We start from the raw sequence: 19,519 nt of genomic DNA, 5'->3' as shown, positions 1-19,519 counted from the left end.
TCATACTTTTCATGTTCATACTTTTCAGTTGGCCAACATTTCTATAAATCCTTTGTTTTTATTGGTCTTCAGTAATATTCTAATTTTCTGATATGATGAATTTGAGATTTTCATTTGTTGTCATTTGTAATCATCAAAATTAAACGAAAAAAAACATTTGAAATATATGAGTTTGTATGTAATGTATGAATATAATATACAAGTTTCACTTTTTAAATGGAATTACTGAAATCAATCTACTTTTTCATGATATTCTAATTTTTTCTAAATTTTTCTAAATTTTTCTAATTTTTACACGTGTGTGTGTGTATATATATATATATATATATATACACACATACATATATATATATACAATAAGTTATCTAACTCTGTTCAGTTTTTATCCTTCATTGTTGGTCTTTTATTTCTGCCTCTCTTGGTTTCACATAATTTTTTTCCCCTTTTACTCTCTCTTCTGCTGTTTGATTTATAATGATTGTTGTGTGTGTGGTTTGAAAACTCTCCTGGTTTTAATGATGAACCTGTTTCAGTTTAATGACTGAGACACGCTTGTTTATGTGAAGACTCAGCTGGGGGAAGTGGGCAGGGCTTTGGTCAGATCATAAGTAAAAACCTTTGTGCTGATCCGTCTATGTGCAAACTCACAAATCAAAGTTCACAAATAATCTCAGAGACATAAATGATTGTTTGTTGTTGCAGCTGTGCATCAGCAGGATTTAGAATCTCCCTGCATTGTTGAAACTTTTTCATCTGGAGTTTGAATAAAACAGTTAAACAAAAACATCCTCAGTGGAAATGTACAAAGAGTAAAATAAATAAAGAGCTTAATCTGGAGTAAACATCCTATTTTTATTCATTCTGCAGAGGTTTTATTTTGAGAGATTTATACTTGAAAAAACAATCTGGGAACAAAACAGTGAGGTAAAATATTTTTCTCAAAGACTTTTTAACATGTGAAGTGGGAAAGATAGGAGCGACCTTCAGACTGAAAAACAAAAAGCTCATGAAGTACAGCCACTTTCATAAGTACACAACATTATTATGATTAATAATAATAATAAAAAGCTAACAAATCTGTATTTCATTTAAGTCTAAAAAAGATTTAAAAAAAGAAAACAACTGGACTTCTGTTCTGTAGCTGAAGACGGTTTGCTTCTCATCCGAGGAGCCTTCTCAAATCAAAAGGCAGAGTGTGGGGAGTGCGAGCTTTTAAAGCTGAGATGTTCTGTAAGATGGATTCACATTCAGATTACCCTCACTCTTGAGAAAGTGTCTTGGATAAGAAGCAAAACTTCTTCAGCTACAGAATTATTTTGATTTTAATCCTTCAGTTTTGGATTTACCATGTCCTGGATGACTGAGAATCTACACCACCATACTTAATTTAACTTAAAGCTTTTGGTTAGATCTATTTTAACATGGCATAATTGTGTGCTTTTAAAATGATCAAAAATCCACAGTTTCACAAATATTTTGAAAACAATATGAGTCCAAAAACATTTTTCTGAGAGTTGAAGATCACATTTATTTCATTATTGTACAAACATATTGATTTATTTACTGCATAAATTATTCCCATTGATGTTTTTCTGTTTATAGTTTCTTCCAGACAATCGACTTTGAGCTGTTCTATTTATTTATTTATCTAAATGTTCAGATCGATCAGAAATGTGTGCTTTTAGTTTCACTTTTGTAACTTCTATACCTTTTGATTTATTTAACTTTATTTGCAAATACCCCCCCCCCCCAAAAAATAAAAAATAAAAAATAAAAATCTGTCTCTATTTAAGTGTTTTTACACTATTTTAGGCTTTTAGTTGGTGTTTAGCTAATTTTAACTTCATCTACTACTTTGCAAATTTTAGCTTTTAGCCATAGTTTTGCTAATTTTAGCATGTAGTTACGGTTTGACTGAATTTAGCTACTGTTTTGAAGATTTTATCTTCTGTTCTGCTTATTTTAACTATAAAAAATTATTCCCAACCAATGTCAGCAAAATCACTCAGCGCTCAACATTCACGCTGCATATTAAGTTTGGGTTAATTTATTTTGAAAAGCTGTACCGGAAGTGCATGACTGTGTTATTAGACGCTTGATGTTCGCAGCTGGTCTCCGAGCTGCTTCATTGTAAAGTTTCTCCCGGTCCGGACGGACTGTCCCACGCACCACCTCAGCTCTGTAGGCCCGGTCCGGCCCGGTCCCGGTCTCGTGGCCATGGCCTCCATCACCTGCCGGGTCCAGTACCTGGAGGACTCGGACCCGTTTATCTGCACCAACTTCCCCGAACCTCGGAGACCTCCGACTGTGAACGTGGAGGAGGACCTGCTGCTCAGCGAGCAGATCTCCGGGATCCACAAGCTGCTGGACGCGCCGCTCAAGGTGGGTCACTGAAACCGGGTCGGAACCGGACCCCGACCGGTTCTAAAGGATCTTTAACTCCAGGGTTAGGATAAAAAAATAACTGTGAAACTAGATAAAGAAAAAATTCGACAAGTGTCAGAGAATGACACGATTAGGTTTGACTTTACAGTTTAAAATATAAACTGGCTGAAGTTCGGAGCATTGCAGTCCAGCAACCTGATCCTGGTTTGAAACTGCAGTCCTGTTGGGTTCAGGTGGTTTCCAGACTCAGACACACCTGACAGGTGATGGCAAACTCTGTAAATAAGTCATGTTTTTTAAAAAAAATGCACTGTCACCTTTTTAAAATGAATGTTGCAGTAAATCAAAATCTGCTCTTACTTTTGTCAAAAATACCTCAGAGCAGCAACACTGTCACACACTGATTGTTTATTAAACAGAAACTGAACAAAACTACAGAATCTGTGAGTGAAAAACTGCATTCAGTATTATTGCTTCCACTGGATATCAGAGGGTCAGTATCAGCCAAGAGCTGCTGATCAAATGTATTGAATAACTGATTATCATCAGTGGGACCACCTCTAGAAAAGCTTGAGTTTTTGCTGTTCTGCAGGATACAGGTGTGTGTTAACACAACGCCAAGGCGGAAAGACTTCAGCAATAACCTCAGAGAAAGAACTGCTGCTGCCCATTAAACTGGGACGGGTCAAAGGTAATTTCCAAACAATCGGGAGTCCATCATTTAACAGAGAGAAACATTACTCACAAGTAGAAAACATTTAAAACAGCTGCCATACTTCCCTGGAGTGAACATCCCAGCAAATTCACCTCGAGGTCAGACCATACAATGCTTAGAAGAATGAGCTCCCTCTCAGATTCTACAGGCCTAAAAGTTAAAGGTTATGACAGAACAATTAGAAAAAAGGCAAATAAGCATGGCTTGTTTGGAAGGGTTGTTGGAGAAATCCTCTTCTTTGTAAAATAAACATGGCAGCACAACTAAGGTTTGGAAAGTTTCATCTGAATGAATCACAAGACTTCTGGAACAACATGAGACCAAATTACAGATATTTACCCAGAATACACAGCAGCAAACACAATATATCAGCACAAACACCTCATACCAGCTGTCAGCATGGTGGTGGAGGGCTGATGGTTTGGGCACCTTGCAGTCATTGAGTTGACCCGACAAACACAGCAGTTAATCTACAGCAGAATGGCTCTAAAAGCAATTAATCACGGTGCTGTAATGGTCCAGTCAAAGTCCAGAACCTCAGTCTGATTGAAATGCTGTGGTGTGACCTTCAGAGAGCTGAGCAGAAACAAATGTCTGCAAACCTCAATAACCTGAAGCAACATTGGAAAGAAGAGTGGGGCAAAACTCCCCCACAACTATGTGAGAGACTGATAAAGTCCTACAGACAACTACTGCTGAGAGTTCTTGCTGCTAAAGGAGGTGCTACAAGCTGCTGGATCAGGGGCTGGAACCAGTTTTTTCTGTTGTTGTTGTTGTCGTTTACCTGATTTCTGTCATTTTAAAACCAGATTACTTATTTCTTTAAAGTTCTGATCTGTCAAACAGAACAGAGCGTTTGTTTATGAAAGTGTGGGTGTGCCTGCCTCCACCCCCCACCCCCCCTTTCATTAATGAAAGGTATCATTTTTGTCCAGTTGGGGGATGTTTTGCAGTAAAACATGGAGCAGAAGTTAAGTTTTCTAAAAGATATGCACAGATTAAGATCTGACCTTCAGAGCCATTTCTAACATTTGCAGCTTTGCCTTGTCACATTAAAAGCCGAAAAGAATGTTTGTGTGAGGAGAAGCAGAATAACTTGCGCACTGTCACTTCCTGTCCGACGACTAAGTAACGATGCTGCTTTGTGCCGGGAGTCTGCTTTTCCAAACAGGAAGTGAACTTGGGCAGCGTCATGCCTCTGACTCAGTCAGAGCCTGTTTTTATGTGAAATATGTCCACTCAGTTCGTCTTTTAACACTCAAGTTAATCTCAGAATTACGAATTTAAAATGCCACTTTTAAAAAGCGCGATTTATTTATGCATTTACTTAAATTAATTCATTTAAGTAACTGATTATTAAAAACAGTTGTAACTTATGTTTCACTTTTGTTTTTATTTTATAAAATGCCAGTTTATAAAAAAGTTATCCAAGATAACAGGGAATAAAAGGAAGTTAACTTCTGTCCAGTTCTGGACAGAAAAGAATTAATTAATTAATTAATTGTTACTAATTGTAACAACAGTTTTCGCTGCTGACGTCGCCCTGGTCTGAGATCAGGCTGTAATACTGCCGTTAGCAGAGTTTCAGCGTGGATCATTTTGAACCTTGTTAATTATATGATAAATGAAATGAAACAGTTTGTGCTCATTAATGAAGGTGTGTTCAGCCTGTTCCAGCACCTGAATATACAGGTCCAGTCTAATCAGTAACATGTAGGCTGCATCATGAAGCTAAGGGTCCATCAGAACAAGACCTTACAGATAAAACGACCAACTCATTCCAGATGTGCTGTTTAACACTGGGTTTGGTCTGATCAGAACCACGGACTCACTGGGATCATTTTAATCTGCGTCACCTCACTGCAGCTGATTCGTTTTTATTGGTTTGCTGTAGTTTTAATAAATGGAGTGGGAGATCTATAGGCGGATTGGTGCAGCATCTGCAGTGAAGCAGGCACTGTATCTGTGTCATGGTGAAGAGAGAGCTGAGTTAAAAGGCGAAGCTCTCGATTTACCGGTCGATCTATGTTCCTACCCTCATCTATGGTCACGAGCTTTGGATAGTGACCGAAAGAACGAGATCATGAATACAAGCGGCTGAAATGAGTTTTCTCTGTAGGGTGTCTGGGCTCTCCCTTAGAGATAGGGTGAGAAGCTCGGTCATCCGGGAGGGACTCAGAGTAGAGCCGCTGCTCCTCCACGTCGAGAGGAGCCAGTTGAGGTGGCTCGGGCATCTGGTGAGGATGCCTCCTGACACCTCTCTGATGAGGTGTTCTGGGCATGTCCCACCGGGAGGAGGCCCAGAGGAAGACCCAGGACAGGTTGGAGGGACTATGTTTCTCTGCTGGCCTGGGAACGCCTTGGGATTACCCAGGCCAAAGTGGCTGGGGAGAGGGAACCCTGGGTCTTCCTGCTTAGACTGCTACCCCTGCGACCCAACCCCTGATAAGCGGAAGAGGATGGATGGATGGATGTAGTTTTAAATAATCCCAAATGGAGTGTGCCATAAAATTCAGCAAAGGATAAAAATCATACAGTTTTTTTTTTCTTTAGTGTCTAATGCCCACTGCTACATACTGAAGATCTTTTCACTTAGCAGTTTTTCTTCAGAAAAATCGACATGTCTGCTTTCTCAGGACACGAACAAGCCTGCTCCTGGCTGATGGTGTCTCCAGCAGTAGAAAATGTACGCTCTGAGGGTGTGGATGATGCTTGCACACAGAGATACCTGGTTGCCAAGTTTGACAGCATTGGCATAGTGTCCGTCACATTCCACCACCAGGTCACTGGATTCACTGAGGTTAGAGTAAATGGCAGACCTCTGATCCTCTGTATCTCACAGCGCCGTGCTCAATGTTCTCGGATGAAGTGGAGTCTGGTGGTGATTTTAAATCAATCCGCTCAGGTCCTGTAACGCCCACAGGAGTTAAATGCTGAGAGGAGAATGGCTGCGGTCCGCTCTTCTTGCAGTCAAACACGGAGAAACTGTCCACTCTTAAATTGATTCTGTGCACAGTCAGGTGCCTTATCAAATTAGTCATGTTGCCGGCCTTAGCAAATATATATTGCATCGCGCAATATTTGCATCAATCTTTATAAAATGGAGCCACACTTTTGATCTCGGTGGCATTTTTTTAAGCGGTTTGAAGACACGCAACTACTTATACAAACACACGTGAACCCTTATATGTAGGTGTCGCTACCTACAGAACTGTAGTTAAGATCTGAACAGAACTTAACTCCGTAAATAAGACATCAACACATAAACAATGTAGGCTTTCTAACACTGGGTGTACAAATATGCATCCTTTAGTTTTAATATTGTTTGATTCTGAAAGCTAAAGTATTGAGAAATACACTCGAACAGGCCAGTGGTGTTTAGCTGCATGGCCATGTACATGTGTGTCTCAGATTAGAGAAAGTTTGAAGTCTTGCGCTACATCTCTGTCAATAAAGATTTGGAGGGACAATATATCTACCTTTATTGCAGTGATAACTCCCTGTAGTGCTGGGCGATATAGAAAAAATCCTATATCACGATATGGATAATTTTATATCACAATAACGATATATATCACGATATACCCCAATTACATATGTTGTCAGTTATTCTCTGAAAAATATGAAAAAATTATCTCATTTCTTATGGGAGACAAAAAGAAACACTGACTAAAACTACTTTCTAATGGCTCTTATTTTGAAATATGAACTGTGGTATTTTTTAAGATCAACAAAGAGATAAAATTTAAACACAAAAAAAAACGATCTCTAAAAAATTACATAAGATATTGTGCCTTCACCTTGTGGTTAAGATGTGCTTTTTAGTCACCTTATTAAAAAGACATTTAAAAACAACAACCAAAAAATAAATTAACCCACATGTTCTGTAAAAAAAAAAAACTGTTAAATTGAATCTTCACTGTGGTGCAGAAAGTTTTACCTCACCAATAAGCTGTAGAGTCATTCAGCACCCTGATGCGTCATGGTCCCTTCATTAACAATTAACCATCAGCTGTGAAACACAGAGTTCAGACAGAACAGACAAGTCCTTAAATGGTGCAGCTTAAAACTTATTACACCAAATCTAAGGCCAAAAGGGTTTAATCGCTTTACTGAAGTTTCCACAATACAATAAACAAATATTGCAGAAAAAATCTACAATATATATTAAGTATACACCTAAAAAATGTGGGAAATGGGAATAGTTTTAAAAGACAGACACTTGTGTATAATTTACCCAGCCGATCCTCTGGATCCTCTGCCTGTAAGCATTCATTATGTCCGTGGATTTGGACTGATCTGAGTCCCATTCAGTAGGAGTCTGATGTCAGACAAAGAAAAAGTTTCACTTCCTCGTCAGTCCAAAAAAAGGATTTGGTTTTTGCTCTTGTACTCTCGATCCTCATCTTTTTCTCCATGTGTTTACACTTTGGGGCATCTGCGCCACATCTTGTTTCCTGTTTCTGGTGTATTTTCGTGGCAGTGTCTTGGCACCACATTTTGGCCTGGTATGGTTTCTTCAGTGTTTGGGTTGGTTTTTTTGTGTGTGTGCTGTAGTATGGAATAAATCATTCGTAGAAACAGTGCCATGGTTATAAGTATAAAGATTGTTTTGGAATAACTGTGTTCCCATGTGGACGGGACTTCATTGAGCAAAAGAGGATCATGGGGAATGTATGGGTCTGAGCAGGAGCTTCCAACAACTTTACCACTCACCAACAGATGCTTCTGGAAGACTGTTGTCCTGATCTTGAGCAGGTAATATGAAAAGTAAGCTGTTCTGATTTTCAGAGTCATTGTAAGAAGTAGATTGGCATTTATTAGTACTCATACCAGTGCTCAGCATTGGCAAGTACTCAAATGGAAGTACTTGTATTCAGTTTGAAAACAACATGGCATTGGTGTATCCCTGACGCTCGATCAGTGCTGGTTCTGGATGTTTGTTTACTGTTTTTCAGCTGCTGGGTTAAAACCTTAGGGTAGGCTTTGTTGTGGACCAGGTACCAGGAGGATTTCCTTGGCAGACCCATGTTGTTGAGGTGAGGGTCAGTTAAAAAGACCCAAAAGAACCTGTTTCTGAGATGCAAACTGTCCTGAACAGAATCTGTGATCTGGTGCTTCACTTCAAGCTCCAGTTTCTATCAATCTGACTCTGATGCTGGTCAGGTTCTTTATTACAGAAGCTTATTAGAACTGAACCATGGAAACCAGAAAACACTATGTTCCGGATCAGTCCAGTTTGTGTTCCAACCTGTGCCTGCTTGTGCAAACTCTCAGCAGAGGTTTCCAGAACAAACTTTAACCAGAACTCCTCCTCATTATGTCCCGTAAGACTGTGTTGTCGCAAGGTTCTGGTTTTTGTCTGAGGGTAAGATCCGATCCATCACCAGGAGAAAGAAGTTTTCTGAACAGGTTCCGCTTCCTTTTCTTTTCACAGTTTGTTTCAGGAGCAGAAGTTAATGCTCTGAGACGTTTTGGGCCCACTGGTATCTCCAGCACCAGATAAAGATCACGCAGCCTTGCTCTCACCACTTTACATTCCACTGACCCCTAATTGCTCCCATCATGCCCTGGGGCTCGACCCAAAGCCTATTAGATTCATTGAGACGATATGAGTTGCAGAGAGAACTCCATCCCTTCAGCTGAGTTGTCCTTGGAGGAGGAGGAAGAGGGTGGGAGCTGTAAACAGCTGATAAGCCTGGATGGACGGACGGACGGACAGATGAAACACTAACAGCATGTCAACAGGCGTTTCCTTCCGCTGCAGCTCAAAATTACACTGATAATGAGTTCAGTGTTAAACAATGAAGAAAGGAAGAGCATGGTTCTGATGCACCAAAATGTTCTGGACCATCTGTATGATGTTTCACTGGGCTGGGAGCTGAGAATGAACCACAGATTGAACAAAAAAAAAACCCAAAAAACCCTTTTATTTATTTTTTTTACAAATTTCAGCAAAAATACCAAATGTATTTAAATGCTAAAGGGTTTCAGTGAAACAGAACATCCAGTGCTTTAGAAAAGTAATTTATAAATTAAAACCTTCCAGTGATTTTGGAAAAAAAATTCCTCACATTTGTATGAGAGCAAGAGTCTCTAGACAAACTCTAGTTGAGATTTAATCTGAGTTTTCCTTAAGTGTTTTTTTTTTTTTGTTTGCCACTCTCCCATAAAGCTCAGATTGGTAACAACAGTTGCAACAGTTGTTGAAGCACAGTTACCAGACTTTAATTGCGATATATTTGGGTTTTGAGAACATTTCACGTAAACAGTTGTAGTTTTATTAGTTTTTATAGTAGAATATCTGATTGCACAGCTCTCTCTGCCCTGTTTAAATCTAACCTTTTGATTTGCCACATATTTCCATGAGTTCTCAGTCATTACTTTTGGAAAGTTGTTCTCCCAAATCTCAAAACATAATTTAGACATTGATGGTTCTGTTAACTTTCTGAGCAGCAGAGTGGTCTGTGTGTCTGCCCCTCTCCCCCTGCTCATCACACACCAACAGAGAAGCTGCAGCTCATTCGGGAAGCGAGACAAGAAGAGTGCACGCTCTTAAAGCAGAATATGGCAGAATATTTTTAATGATTATGTCAGTACCGTTTTGCTGATGGTTTAGAAGAAAATTTAAAAAAAAAACTGTTAATAGGTTTATTATTTTAGGGTGCCATTCAAGTCTCTCTCCTGACATATAAAGTTATTATAGAGAAAAATTATATATATTTTTCCCCCTAAAACACAATAACCACACAAAGGCAAACACCTGATTGTACATATCAACTGAAACATTCAATGCAAATCAAACCTTAAACCAGTTTCATTGAAAGTCATTAAATAGATTGAATCAGACACAAAAAATGAATACCAGTATCCACACAGCAAATTATCAGTCCTTCAGTTTCAGTAATTAACTCTGTTGTTCCATATAATTCAGTTCTGTCCCACTCCACACACAAACAAACACTTCAGTTTGTTCTGTGGACTGTTTGGGACTTCCTGTTGTTATGATCTAAGCTGACAAAATGCTAATGTTTTGAAAACAGCAAAAGGAGAGTAAAGAGAACCAAAATCAAAAGATAAGTTAAAGTTGCTGCCAGTGACTCATTATGGTTACCATGGCAACCACACACATCTGTCACACTCTGACAGTGCTCTTAATAAGACAGCATTTTAATTTTTATGTTTCCATTTTTTTATGTTGGAGATATGTTGAGATAAAAATATCTTTCATTTCCAGTTTTGAAGAGAAAATTCTTGGCTCAGATCCTGTGGAAGTTGATGAGAGTTTGGGTGTGACCTCTGACCTCTGTGTGAGATTTGAGAGCAAACCTGTAGCAGACAGTCACACTGGGTAAAAGAAGACAAAAATAACAACCTTTTAGATGCATAAACTGTATATGCAGTATAAAGCTTGTGGGAATAAGAAGAGTTTGCAAAAGCTTTTATTCAAAAGTTCAGACAGCTCAAAAGTTAGTCATCACCCTCTAAATTGAACATTCTGTGGTTAAAATAAATTGTCATAAATCATTAAACTTAAACTGCGATTGTATAAAAACCAATAAACCACCACTTCAGGTATGTAAAGTCCAACTTTCTGGGAGCTGTTTAAACTTTAAATGATGTTTCTGTAAAGTCTGAGCAGTAGAGCTTCAAACAGGGCTGATTTTTACCATTCCAACTGACTACCATTGTTGTCTATGGGGATATTTTTTACAGTTTTTGTATATTTTGTCTCCTCATTGAGCTGCAGGTTTTGATGATTTTTTTGTATGTTTATTTCCAAAGTTGTGGGAGGTGTGTATTTTGTGTGATTTTGATATGAAGCACTTTATTTTTACCTTTTTGTGAAAGGCACAAAATAAATAGGATTTACCTTGTTTACTTTCAAATATTGTGACAAAAACAAAACAAAATGGGAGAAAAGTAAAGGGTGTTTTTAATGATTATGAGTTGGCACTAATAAAAAAGAATTACACAAAATCATGTTTTTGATGACATCATCTTTCCCCAAAAAACCTAAAAAATGAACACGTTGTGTCAAGGAGTGAGCTGCCTCCTCCCTAGCTCCTTTCTCACAGTGAGGGTTGTTGTTGCTGCAAAGAATGTGGTTCTGCAGGTCCAAAGCTCCTTTCTTAGCAGTAGGAAGGTGGGTTTCTGTCTGCAATTATTTTATTTTCATACCTGAGTGTGAGTCAGCAGCTGAATGGAGCAGGACAGATATAAATACGCATTCAGATGTTTATAGTGTAACAGGAGAGCACATACAGGTGAAAGTGAGAGTTTTGTTTAAAAACAGGTCAAATTTTTCACCTACAGTTCCTGAACAAATGCAACCATGGTGTTTTCTCTCTGGAAGACTCCCAGAACAGTGTTTAATACAGCTGACTGAAGCGCTGACAGACTTCATCATGTTTAAAGAAGGAATCTTACAAACAGAATGCCTTCAGGTACATTGGTGCACTTTAAATGTTTTAATCTTTGGATGGGTGCTGTACAAACATCCATAGCATTCTCTCCAGACTTCTTAATGACATTTTCCACCCAGCCAGCAAGGAAAGTGTGAGGAAGTGGAACGATGTGCGGATCTTTTGGAACCTTAGCTACAAGCTGCCGCTTCATATGTTCCCTTATGATGCTGGTAAACATCCTGACAGAAATGTCTCCATCTTAAGCCAGAAATGTAGTTGTTCATGCTTTTTCTTGTCAGTGTGGGCAGTCATTTGTATATGCACACATTCGTGTTCATAAACATAGCAGAAAAAGTAAGGAAATGTGTGTTCGTTTGATTATTTCTTTATTTTCCCTTAGATGGAGCCACATTAGTTAGGAAAATGCATTTGTGGGATGAGCAGCAGAGTTGAGTATGTGGGTTGTGCCAATCAAAAATATCTTTTCTTTCACCAAATCTTCTCTGCTAATCCCAAACAACTGATTCTGCTCTTAACTCTTGTTTGGTGTCTTTTTATGTATTTGATGGTTTGAAGTCACAGAAACAAGACATGCTGACAATTTATTCATTTAACAAACTGGGCCTCAGTAGCATGTGGAGAAATCACACACAGCCACAACAACCTGACACTTCCTCTTCATGCTGCTCACCAGCTTGGTCACACACTGCTGTGGGATGGTATCTGATTCTTCAGCCAGCATTTGTCACAAGTCAGCCAATGTGGTTGTGTTGGTCACTCTGGCACAAATAGCACGCCCAAGCTGATCCCACAGGTGTTCAGTGGGGTTGAAGTGAGGACTGCAGGCAGGCCTTTCTATCCTGTATCCAACACAGGCAGAAGTAGACACAGAAAGCATCAACAAGCATGTTTCTGCCCTTAGTGTGCCTCTCAAAGCTGCCTCTGTTCACTCTGAATCAGATTTCTCTGAATTTTTACAATTTAGGTTAAGGACTGGAATCTGTCTGTGACATTAAACACATCAGCTGTGACAGTAAACATTTGTACAGAACAATAACCCTCACTCTGACCCACTGTAAATTAACCTCAGATTCTGCTGAAGCAGCTGCTGTTGTATTGATGTCAAACATCATCTGATGCTCTGACCACAGCAGATCTAATCTGAACCGATTGAACTAAAACTACAGTACTGAGACAGCTCATCTATAAATTCTCCTGATAAAACATTTTTGTTGCAATAATATCAATCAGTGATTTAACAATCCAGTTCAATAAAACTGTTAGACCCAGAGATCACATCTTTATCAGCCTGAAAGCTGTGACCAGTGTTTCTTGTATTGTCAGTGTGGTTTCCATGGTAACATTCTTGATGCAATGATTTGACAAAGGAACTAGTATCCTTAGCTTTTAATTGACAGCTCATTGAGCCAATAGGAGTTTCCATACCATGTCCACAGAGAGTCCTTTGGGCCTTTAAAAAAATGAGGAAAAAAAAGCTCTGGTAAAGTTTCGGGACTGGGTCAGACATGAGGCTGCGGTTCTAATTGGGTTTTACAACTCCTTCCCTCTCCAGTCTTCCACTTCGGGAAACATTGAGTTTTCAAGTGGTCCCAACATCTAAACCTCAGTCCAGGAACATGAAGATCCATTATGTTTGGGGAAAAATTTGAATTAAAATTTAAAATGTTTTGGTCAAGTACATGCATTTTTCATGCTTTGTAGAGAAGTCCACTGACCCAGTGAAAGAACCGGCTCTGTGGGTTGTGTTTGTTGTGTTATGTTGTGTCAGCAGCTGCTTTTGGATCTGTTTACAGTCTGAGCGTCACACACTCAGGTGTTGTGTTGTTGTTGTTGTTGCAGCGTGTGATGTCTAGCGTCATGGTTCTGTGTTGGCTCTGATTTCAGTTGGAAGACTGCACCCTGCAGATCTCTCCCAGTGGAAACTATCTGGACCTTGACTCGTCCCTGGTCGAACAGCGAGATGAGCTTGAGAGCTTCTACGAAGATGTGGCGTAAGTAACTGTCTGTAACTCTCATGGGGGCGTGGCTTATTTTTTGTCTCCTCAATCTTTGGTGTTGTAGACCATAGACATCAATTGTAATAACAGACCTTATGTCCCCACCTTTTCCTGTTGTTGGGCTTGAAGCCAGCAGGACCCGGTTTATAGGAGCTAACATGTATTTTTGGAACCAACGTCTGCACACCAGGGATGTGGGGCTTTAAGTGCCATCTGCTCCTCCAAATATAATCACCTGATCTTCCTTTTAAGCATGAAATAACAAATTACAGCTAAACTTGTTGGAAAGAATATTTGAACAGTTTGTTTTAGATTTGTTTCAAACGCATTTTTTAACGTGACTAATGACAGTTCAATAGTTGGAGCAATAAGTCAAAAAAACAGTAATTTTCTACTTAAAGCTGAAATGTAGAGTGTACTCCAGCTACAGCAAGTCTTGACAGAAGAGTCTTAACACAATGTACAGTCCTGAAAGAAAGAAAGAAAACCATCTTATCCTGGAGTGTCTTTTAAAAACTTTATTTTCAAAGTAATGAAGAAGTTTGCCGTTTAACTGCTTACAGTTTAATAATATAAAGTTAAAGAACAGAGTGCTGCCTTAACTAACATCTATCCATCCATTTTCTTTACCTGCTTCTCCTTTCCGGGTTGCAGGGAGCTGGTGCCTATCTCCAGCTATTACTATGCGAGAGGCAGGGGACACCCTGGACAGGTCACAAGTCCTTAACTAACAGAAATGCTGTATTTACTTGACTTTTACTTCCTAAGTGCTAGTAATAGGGTTTTTCAGAATCTGTCAATGCAGCCAAAAATCGCATTATAGTCAACAAACAGTTAATATCTTAAACCCGCAATAATGGGCTGAATGACCTTGGGTTGGGGACTTCAGACAGCAAGTGGACTTCTGTTTCTCTTACCATCTAGGGAGCTTTTTCAGTTCAAAACTGGAGAGTGTGGAGTTTTAAGCTTCAAACTGCATGAGATGCAGAATTTTTTATTGGCCTTTTCTGTATCTGAAAGCACATATTGCTGTTGTACCAACAGTCTATTGTTCAAACTGAGAGCTGTAAAGCTGTCTGCTTCTCTGCAGGAGATGGTGCATACACCTTTCTGCATTTGTCAAAATGTAAAAGTTTGTCCTTTGAACCTGTTTTTGAAAGTCTGAGCTGTTGAATATGTTGTTCTCAGTGGTTCCTGTTGAAGAAGAACATGTCTGAGTGCTTCACACAATCACACATTTTAACATCACCTGATAAAGAAGCCATTTTTTAAAAGTAACTTCAATTTCTTTAAAGTGTCATCCTGTCCCAGTTCATGCACGTGTTGCATTTCTTCAACTGTCTGTATTCATGAAGCTGGAAGGAGGAGCTCGTGGCAGTTTGAGGGAAAACACAGATATTTCTAAAATACGTCTCATGGAAATATAGTGGCAATTCGGTATTTTCCTCTGCCACATCATCGTTTGAGCTCTGATGACTACCTTCACAAAAAGTTAAAACAGAAGGCTGAGAAATAGTTTTACTTATTTTTTGATGTCAGCTATACTATCTACTGAACATGTTCTATGTTTCTGAGACATATGGGACATATGAGACATAAAGGACGACTTCACTTGGAAAAACATGTTTACACCCAGCTACTGGACGGATGCAGTCTGCTCTTCCAGAAAATGCTGCTTTAGAGAGATAACAGTTCTTTCACTGTCTGACACTGGCACCCACACAAATAAACTGGTTTTTCCTGTATTTAATAAAAAAAAAATCAGACATAAATAGATATTTCAACACTATCATGTTGTAAATATAACAGTGTTATTTTGTTCTTTGAATAGTCATTTTTCATTGTTTAAAATACACCAATCTGTCATTTTCCAACAAAATGTGGTGATTTTGACATTTTTTACCCCAAAACAGTACAGAACAGTTTTTTGGGGGGTTCAATATTTTACAGTATGTTTGTTAAATAAATTTGCCTTGCTTTTTTTTGCTTTATTTAGTTATTTATGTTAATTTTATTATTTTTTTCAGGTCATGATTTTATAAAATATTTTTGGGAAATGAGCAGTTTCTGAAATACTCTGGCACAAACAACCACACCACGTTCAGAGTTACATAAATCCCTTTCTTTTCCATTCCAACGCTCAGTTTGAACTTCATCAAGTCACCTTCACCACGTCTACATGCCTAAAGGCGCTGAGGAGCTACCATGTGATTGGCTGATTCACGATTTGTGTTAACAAGCAATTAAACAGGTTAAATGTGTGAGTGTATGTCGATACTGTAGATGACCTGAAACTTCTTCTTTTCTTTAGCTTTCATTCTTCTTTCCTCCATCTGCATTGTCGTTCTTTCCGTTCTCAGATCCCAGCATTTAGGGGTCCATGTGGAAACTGTTCTGGGATCAGTGAGTGCACAGTGATGGTGGGTCGAAGTTGAAATGGTTTTGTGACTGGATGGTTTTTGTGTTTCCACAGGAAAGGGAGGAAGCCTATCCTGATCCTGAGGACTCAGCTCTCTGTGCGGGTCCACAACATTCTGGGTAATTATTTCCCATCATCCTCTGCTCCTCTGCAGCAGCAGCAGAGTGATGATGATGACTCGGGGGAAACTCTCAGGAGGGATTCTCTCTGAGTTTGGCACTAAAACTAAACGTTTCCATTGCCGTGTAAAATGCAGCACAGGGTTTTATTCTGAAGGAAAGCACTTCCTGCAAGTTTTATCCTCCAAAAGTTCATGTGGTTCCAGAGAACAGAACCATAATGACAGAGCGCATTATGCTTTGGTACTGTATTTACTTTTGATGTGACCCTTACTTTTACAAACTGGACTGTATTTAGTGAGCATTGGGTCATTTAGTTTAAAAAATAATAATGGGTACTTTAAAATAAGTTCTGTTCAACTCTAAATCCAGGAAATCATCCTAACTGGTTTTGGTTAGTACTCTTGCTGCAGGATTCCACAGTTTATAATAGTATTATACTAATCTAATTAGGTAAAAATGGAAACATGAATCATTTTTTTTGTTATTTCTAGTTTTCTATTGACTTTCAGAACAGCAGGTCCAAAAACTCGAAAACAAAAGAAAACATGGTTTGTGTTCATGTCTGCAGCAGTTAATGACCCCCCTCAGGGGTTTAGACCTAAGAAAACTTGGCTGATTTTGAAAATGTTTTGTTAGGTGTGTAAAATTTCAGGCTTGTCTCCGAACATTTCTCGGTGTTCCAACTCAGAACGGCTTGTTTCTGTTTTTGTCCCAGCAGACCAAGCCTCCTTTCGTCTGGTTTTGATTTTTATTTTTAGCTCTTTTCTGACCTGATTTGAGCCCGTTCATGTTGCTGTTGTGTTACTGTTTGTGGGTTTGAAAACAGTGAAACTCTGCAGGCAGAAAGTGACCCAGGAGAGATCACATAACACACAGCATGCTGGAAGCTGATCAGCTCAACTCCTCCTTACTGCCGTACTTGTGCAACTTTACCATATTTAAAACTCACTTCACAACGAGCTTTATGAGGCTTTTGTTTGTAGTCATTTTACCTTTTTGTGTTGAAGTTTTGTAACTCTTTTTGGTGTTTTTGTGCAAAACAATCTGTGCTGAGTGTTTCTTTTTGTATTCTGTGTTTCTGTGTTATAACATACTGTTTTGTAGAGAATTTTAGCACCTAAAATACATTTTAAAAACCCCTTTGGCTGCTTCAGAAATGTTTGTTATTGTTGTTCTCCAGAGAATCTATGAGGACTCTTTAAGTCTGAAACAGGGAGCCTTTCTCACAGGAACTGGTTTGCAGAGTTTTTGACTGTGTGTGGCTCTGCCAGCTGACCGGGTTGGACGACAGATTCATTTATTTCAGTTGGCAACCATCAGTCCAGCAACTAACAATTTGTTATACATCTTTCTTAAACACAAAGGCTGAAAAGAGCAAAGCACAAGCTAATAGCAGCAGAATAGTAAGTAGAAGTTAAAGGCAACAAAACAGCAGTTAAAAAAACAGCTAAATAGTAACTAAAGATGGCAAAGAACATGCAAAAGATAAAATTTACAAGGCCGAAGGTAAAATTAGCAAAACAGTAGTTAAAGGTAGCAAAAAGACACTAAGCCTAAAATTGAGTAAAACAGTAGCTAAAAACAGCAAAATGGATGCTAAAACTAAAAATCAGCAAAACAGTAGCTGGAATTGGCAAAATATTAATTCAGATTTATTTATAAGGCATATTTAAAACCAATTGCACACAAAACAAACACATGGAATACACATAATACCAAACACAAGAGACTATAAAACAAACAAAAATAAAATTGAAAATACGATGACATAAGATAAAAATGTGTTAAATGTACACAATACCCTTGATCAAGTTGAACTTTTTGATATATAAATGGTTTAAAAAGCACAAAGTATGCTGCAGTAGATTGATTGCAAAAATATGATACTAGAGTCCATATTTTAACTTCAGAGCCTTTAAGAACTTGTTTTTGTGACATTCAAGTGACGATTGTTCTGTTTTCTTAGTTCTTTATTTACACAACTGCCATAGGCTGTGACTAGGAAATTTTCATAGAACAAATATTTTCCTTAAAATAGATATTCAAGTCTGCTGTGTCTTTCTATTTTAAAAATAATGAAAGTAATTTAACCAAAACATTGCTGCTGATTAAAATAAATACATTGCACAGATCTTTGCTGACAGCACAGGTCCGGTCTGCTGTCGGGCATCTGACAGAAATTCTGAGGCTTTGCTGAAAATAATTGATGTGAACTGGACCTGAGATGTTCAGTGTGTATTGCACCATTTTCAGGTTTTGATAAATTGTAGTCTTTTTTTTATTATTTAGTTATTTACAGCTCAAAACTCTTTAAATGGAAAATTAAAGTGCTTAAAATAAAGTGGGTGGAAAAAATGTCTCTTTTAATAATAATAAAAAAAAATACTGTCTCTGGGAACATCTCTGTGTTTAGAGGCCTCGTGGACTCTTTTTGCAGATTGAGTCCGTCTGTCTGCTGACAGAGCAGTCTGGAGGAGGGTCAGGTTGGTATGAGTCAGAACCTGATGGTTCATCCTCTGACGATCTGAGAGATGCTTTTCAGTCTGCTCTGAGCTGGAGGTTTCCCTTCAGTCTGTTTTCCAAAGAGAACTTGAATTTGAACTTTCCCACAGTTCCTGCTCCCTTCCCCCTACCAAGCTGGCTGGCAGGTCCCCGCCCTTTCCTACAGGAGGGGATTTCCCAGCATGCTTCCTGTGTTGCGTCCTCACTGTGTTCTCGGTGATGGAGGTATCAGACTGATGTCAGTCACTTTTTCTGTTTCTCCTGCTGCTTCTCTGATGAAGCTGCATCGTGTTTATTTTTGTACGATCGCAGATACATTAACTGCTGAGAGGTGCTGCAGTCAGCACCTCAGGAACAAACAGCCTCTGACAGCTCAGCATCAGAAAGGAATTTAACAATAATCAGTTCATCAATATAACTGATTACTACATATATATATTAAAATCAGTGACGTGTGGTGAGGTTCATGGTTGGTGAGGCACTGAGAGTCAGATTTACAAATATATATAAATCCAAAAAGGTAGCTTATTCAATTGGCTACTGGTTATTTCATATCTCATCAGCGTTCTTCACACACACACACACACTCTCTCTCTCTCTCTCTCTCTCTCTCCGTCTCTCACTCACACACGCTTGCGCGTGCACACACGCACACATAGTAGTATTAAGGATAAGATAAGAAAAAATGTTATAATTACCGTTTTGGCAGTCTGATGGAGCAAAACAAAACTTAACGGCTGGCAGCAGTGCACGTGACTCTCTCTCCCCTCTGCGTAAAAGGACAGCAGCAACAAGCTACCGTTGGCTCACGTGCGCCCCCTTCAGTGCGGCAGAGTACTGCCTGCCTCTCCCTTCGCCTTTTCACCGCGGTTTTATGTCCCCTCAGCAAAACTAAATATGTCACTAACAAACATTAAACGTAAATGGTTAAAGACATTAGCCAGACTGTG

At 38.9% G+C, this 19,519-nt stretch overlaps 1 protein-coding gene across 6 annotated transcripts in view; it reads left to right on the top strand.

The window, feature by feature from the left end:
- The first annotated feature begins 2,106 nt into the window (after positions 1-2,106).
- Positions 2,107-19,519, top strand: part of fhod1 (formin homology 2 domain containing 1) — a 75,492-nt gene continuing 58,079 nt past the window's right edge. For 3 of the 6 annotated variants that reach the window (XM_017434880.3, XM_017434879.3, XM_017434883.2), the window contains exons 1-3: positions 2,107-2,382; positions 13,414-13,520; positions 16,000-16,064. In XM_017434880.3, the coding sequence (XP_017290369.1) occupies positions 2,218-2,382; positions 13,414-13,520; positions 16,000-16,064 (337 nt within the window). In that variant the 5' untranslated portion in view covers positions 2,107-2,217. The remainder of the gene's footprint in view (positions 2,383-13,413; positions 13,521-15,999; positions 16,065-19,519) is intronic. The other 3 variants (XM_037979680.1, XM_025010248.2, XM_017434882.3) reach the window with 1 other exon arrangement.

This window comes from Kryptolebias marmoratus, linkage group LG15 (assembly GCF_001649575.2).
Source record: "Kryptolebias marmoratus isolate JLee-2015 linkage group LG15, ASM164957v2, whole genome shotgun sequence".
Taxonomy (NCBI): Eukaryota; Metazoa; Chordata; class Actinopteri; order Cyprinodontiformes; family Rivulidae; genus Kryptolebias; species Kryptolebias marmoratus.
Note: the sequence above shows the minus strand (reverse complement) of the source record. Positions and strands in the feature narration are given on the sequence as shown.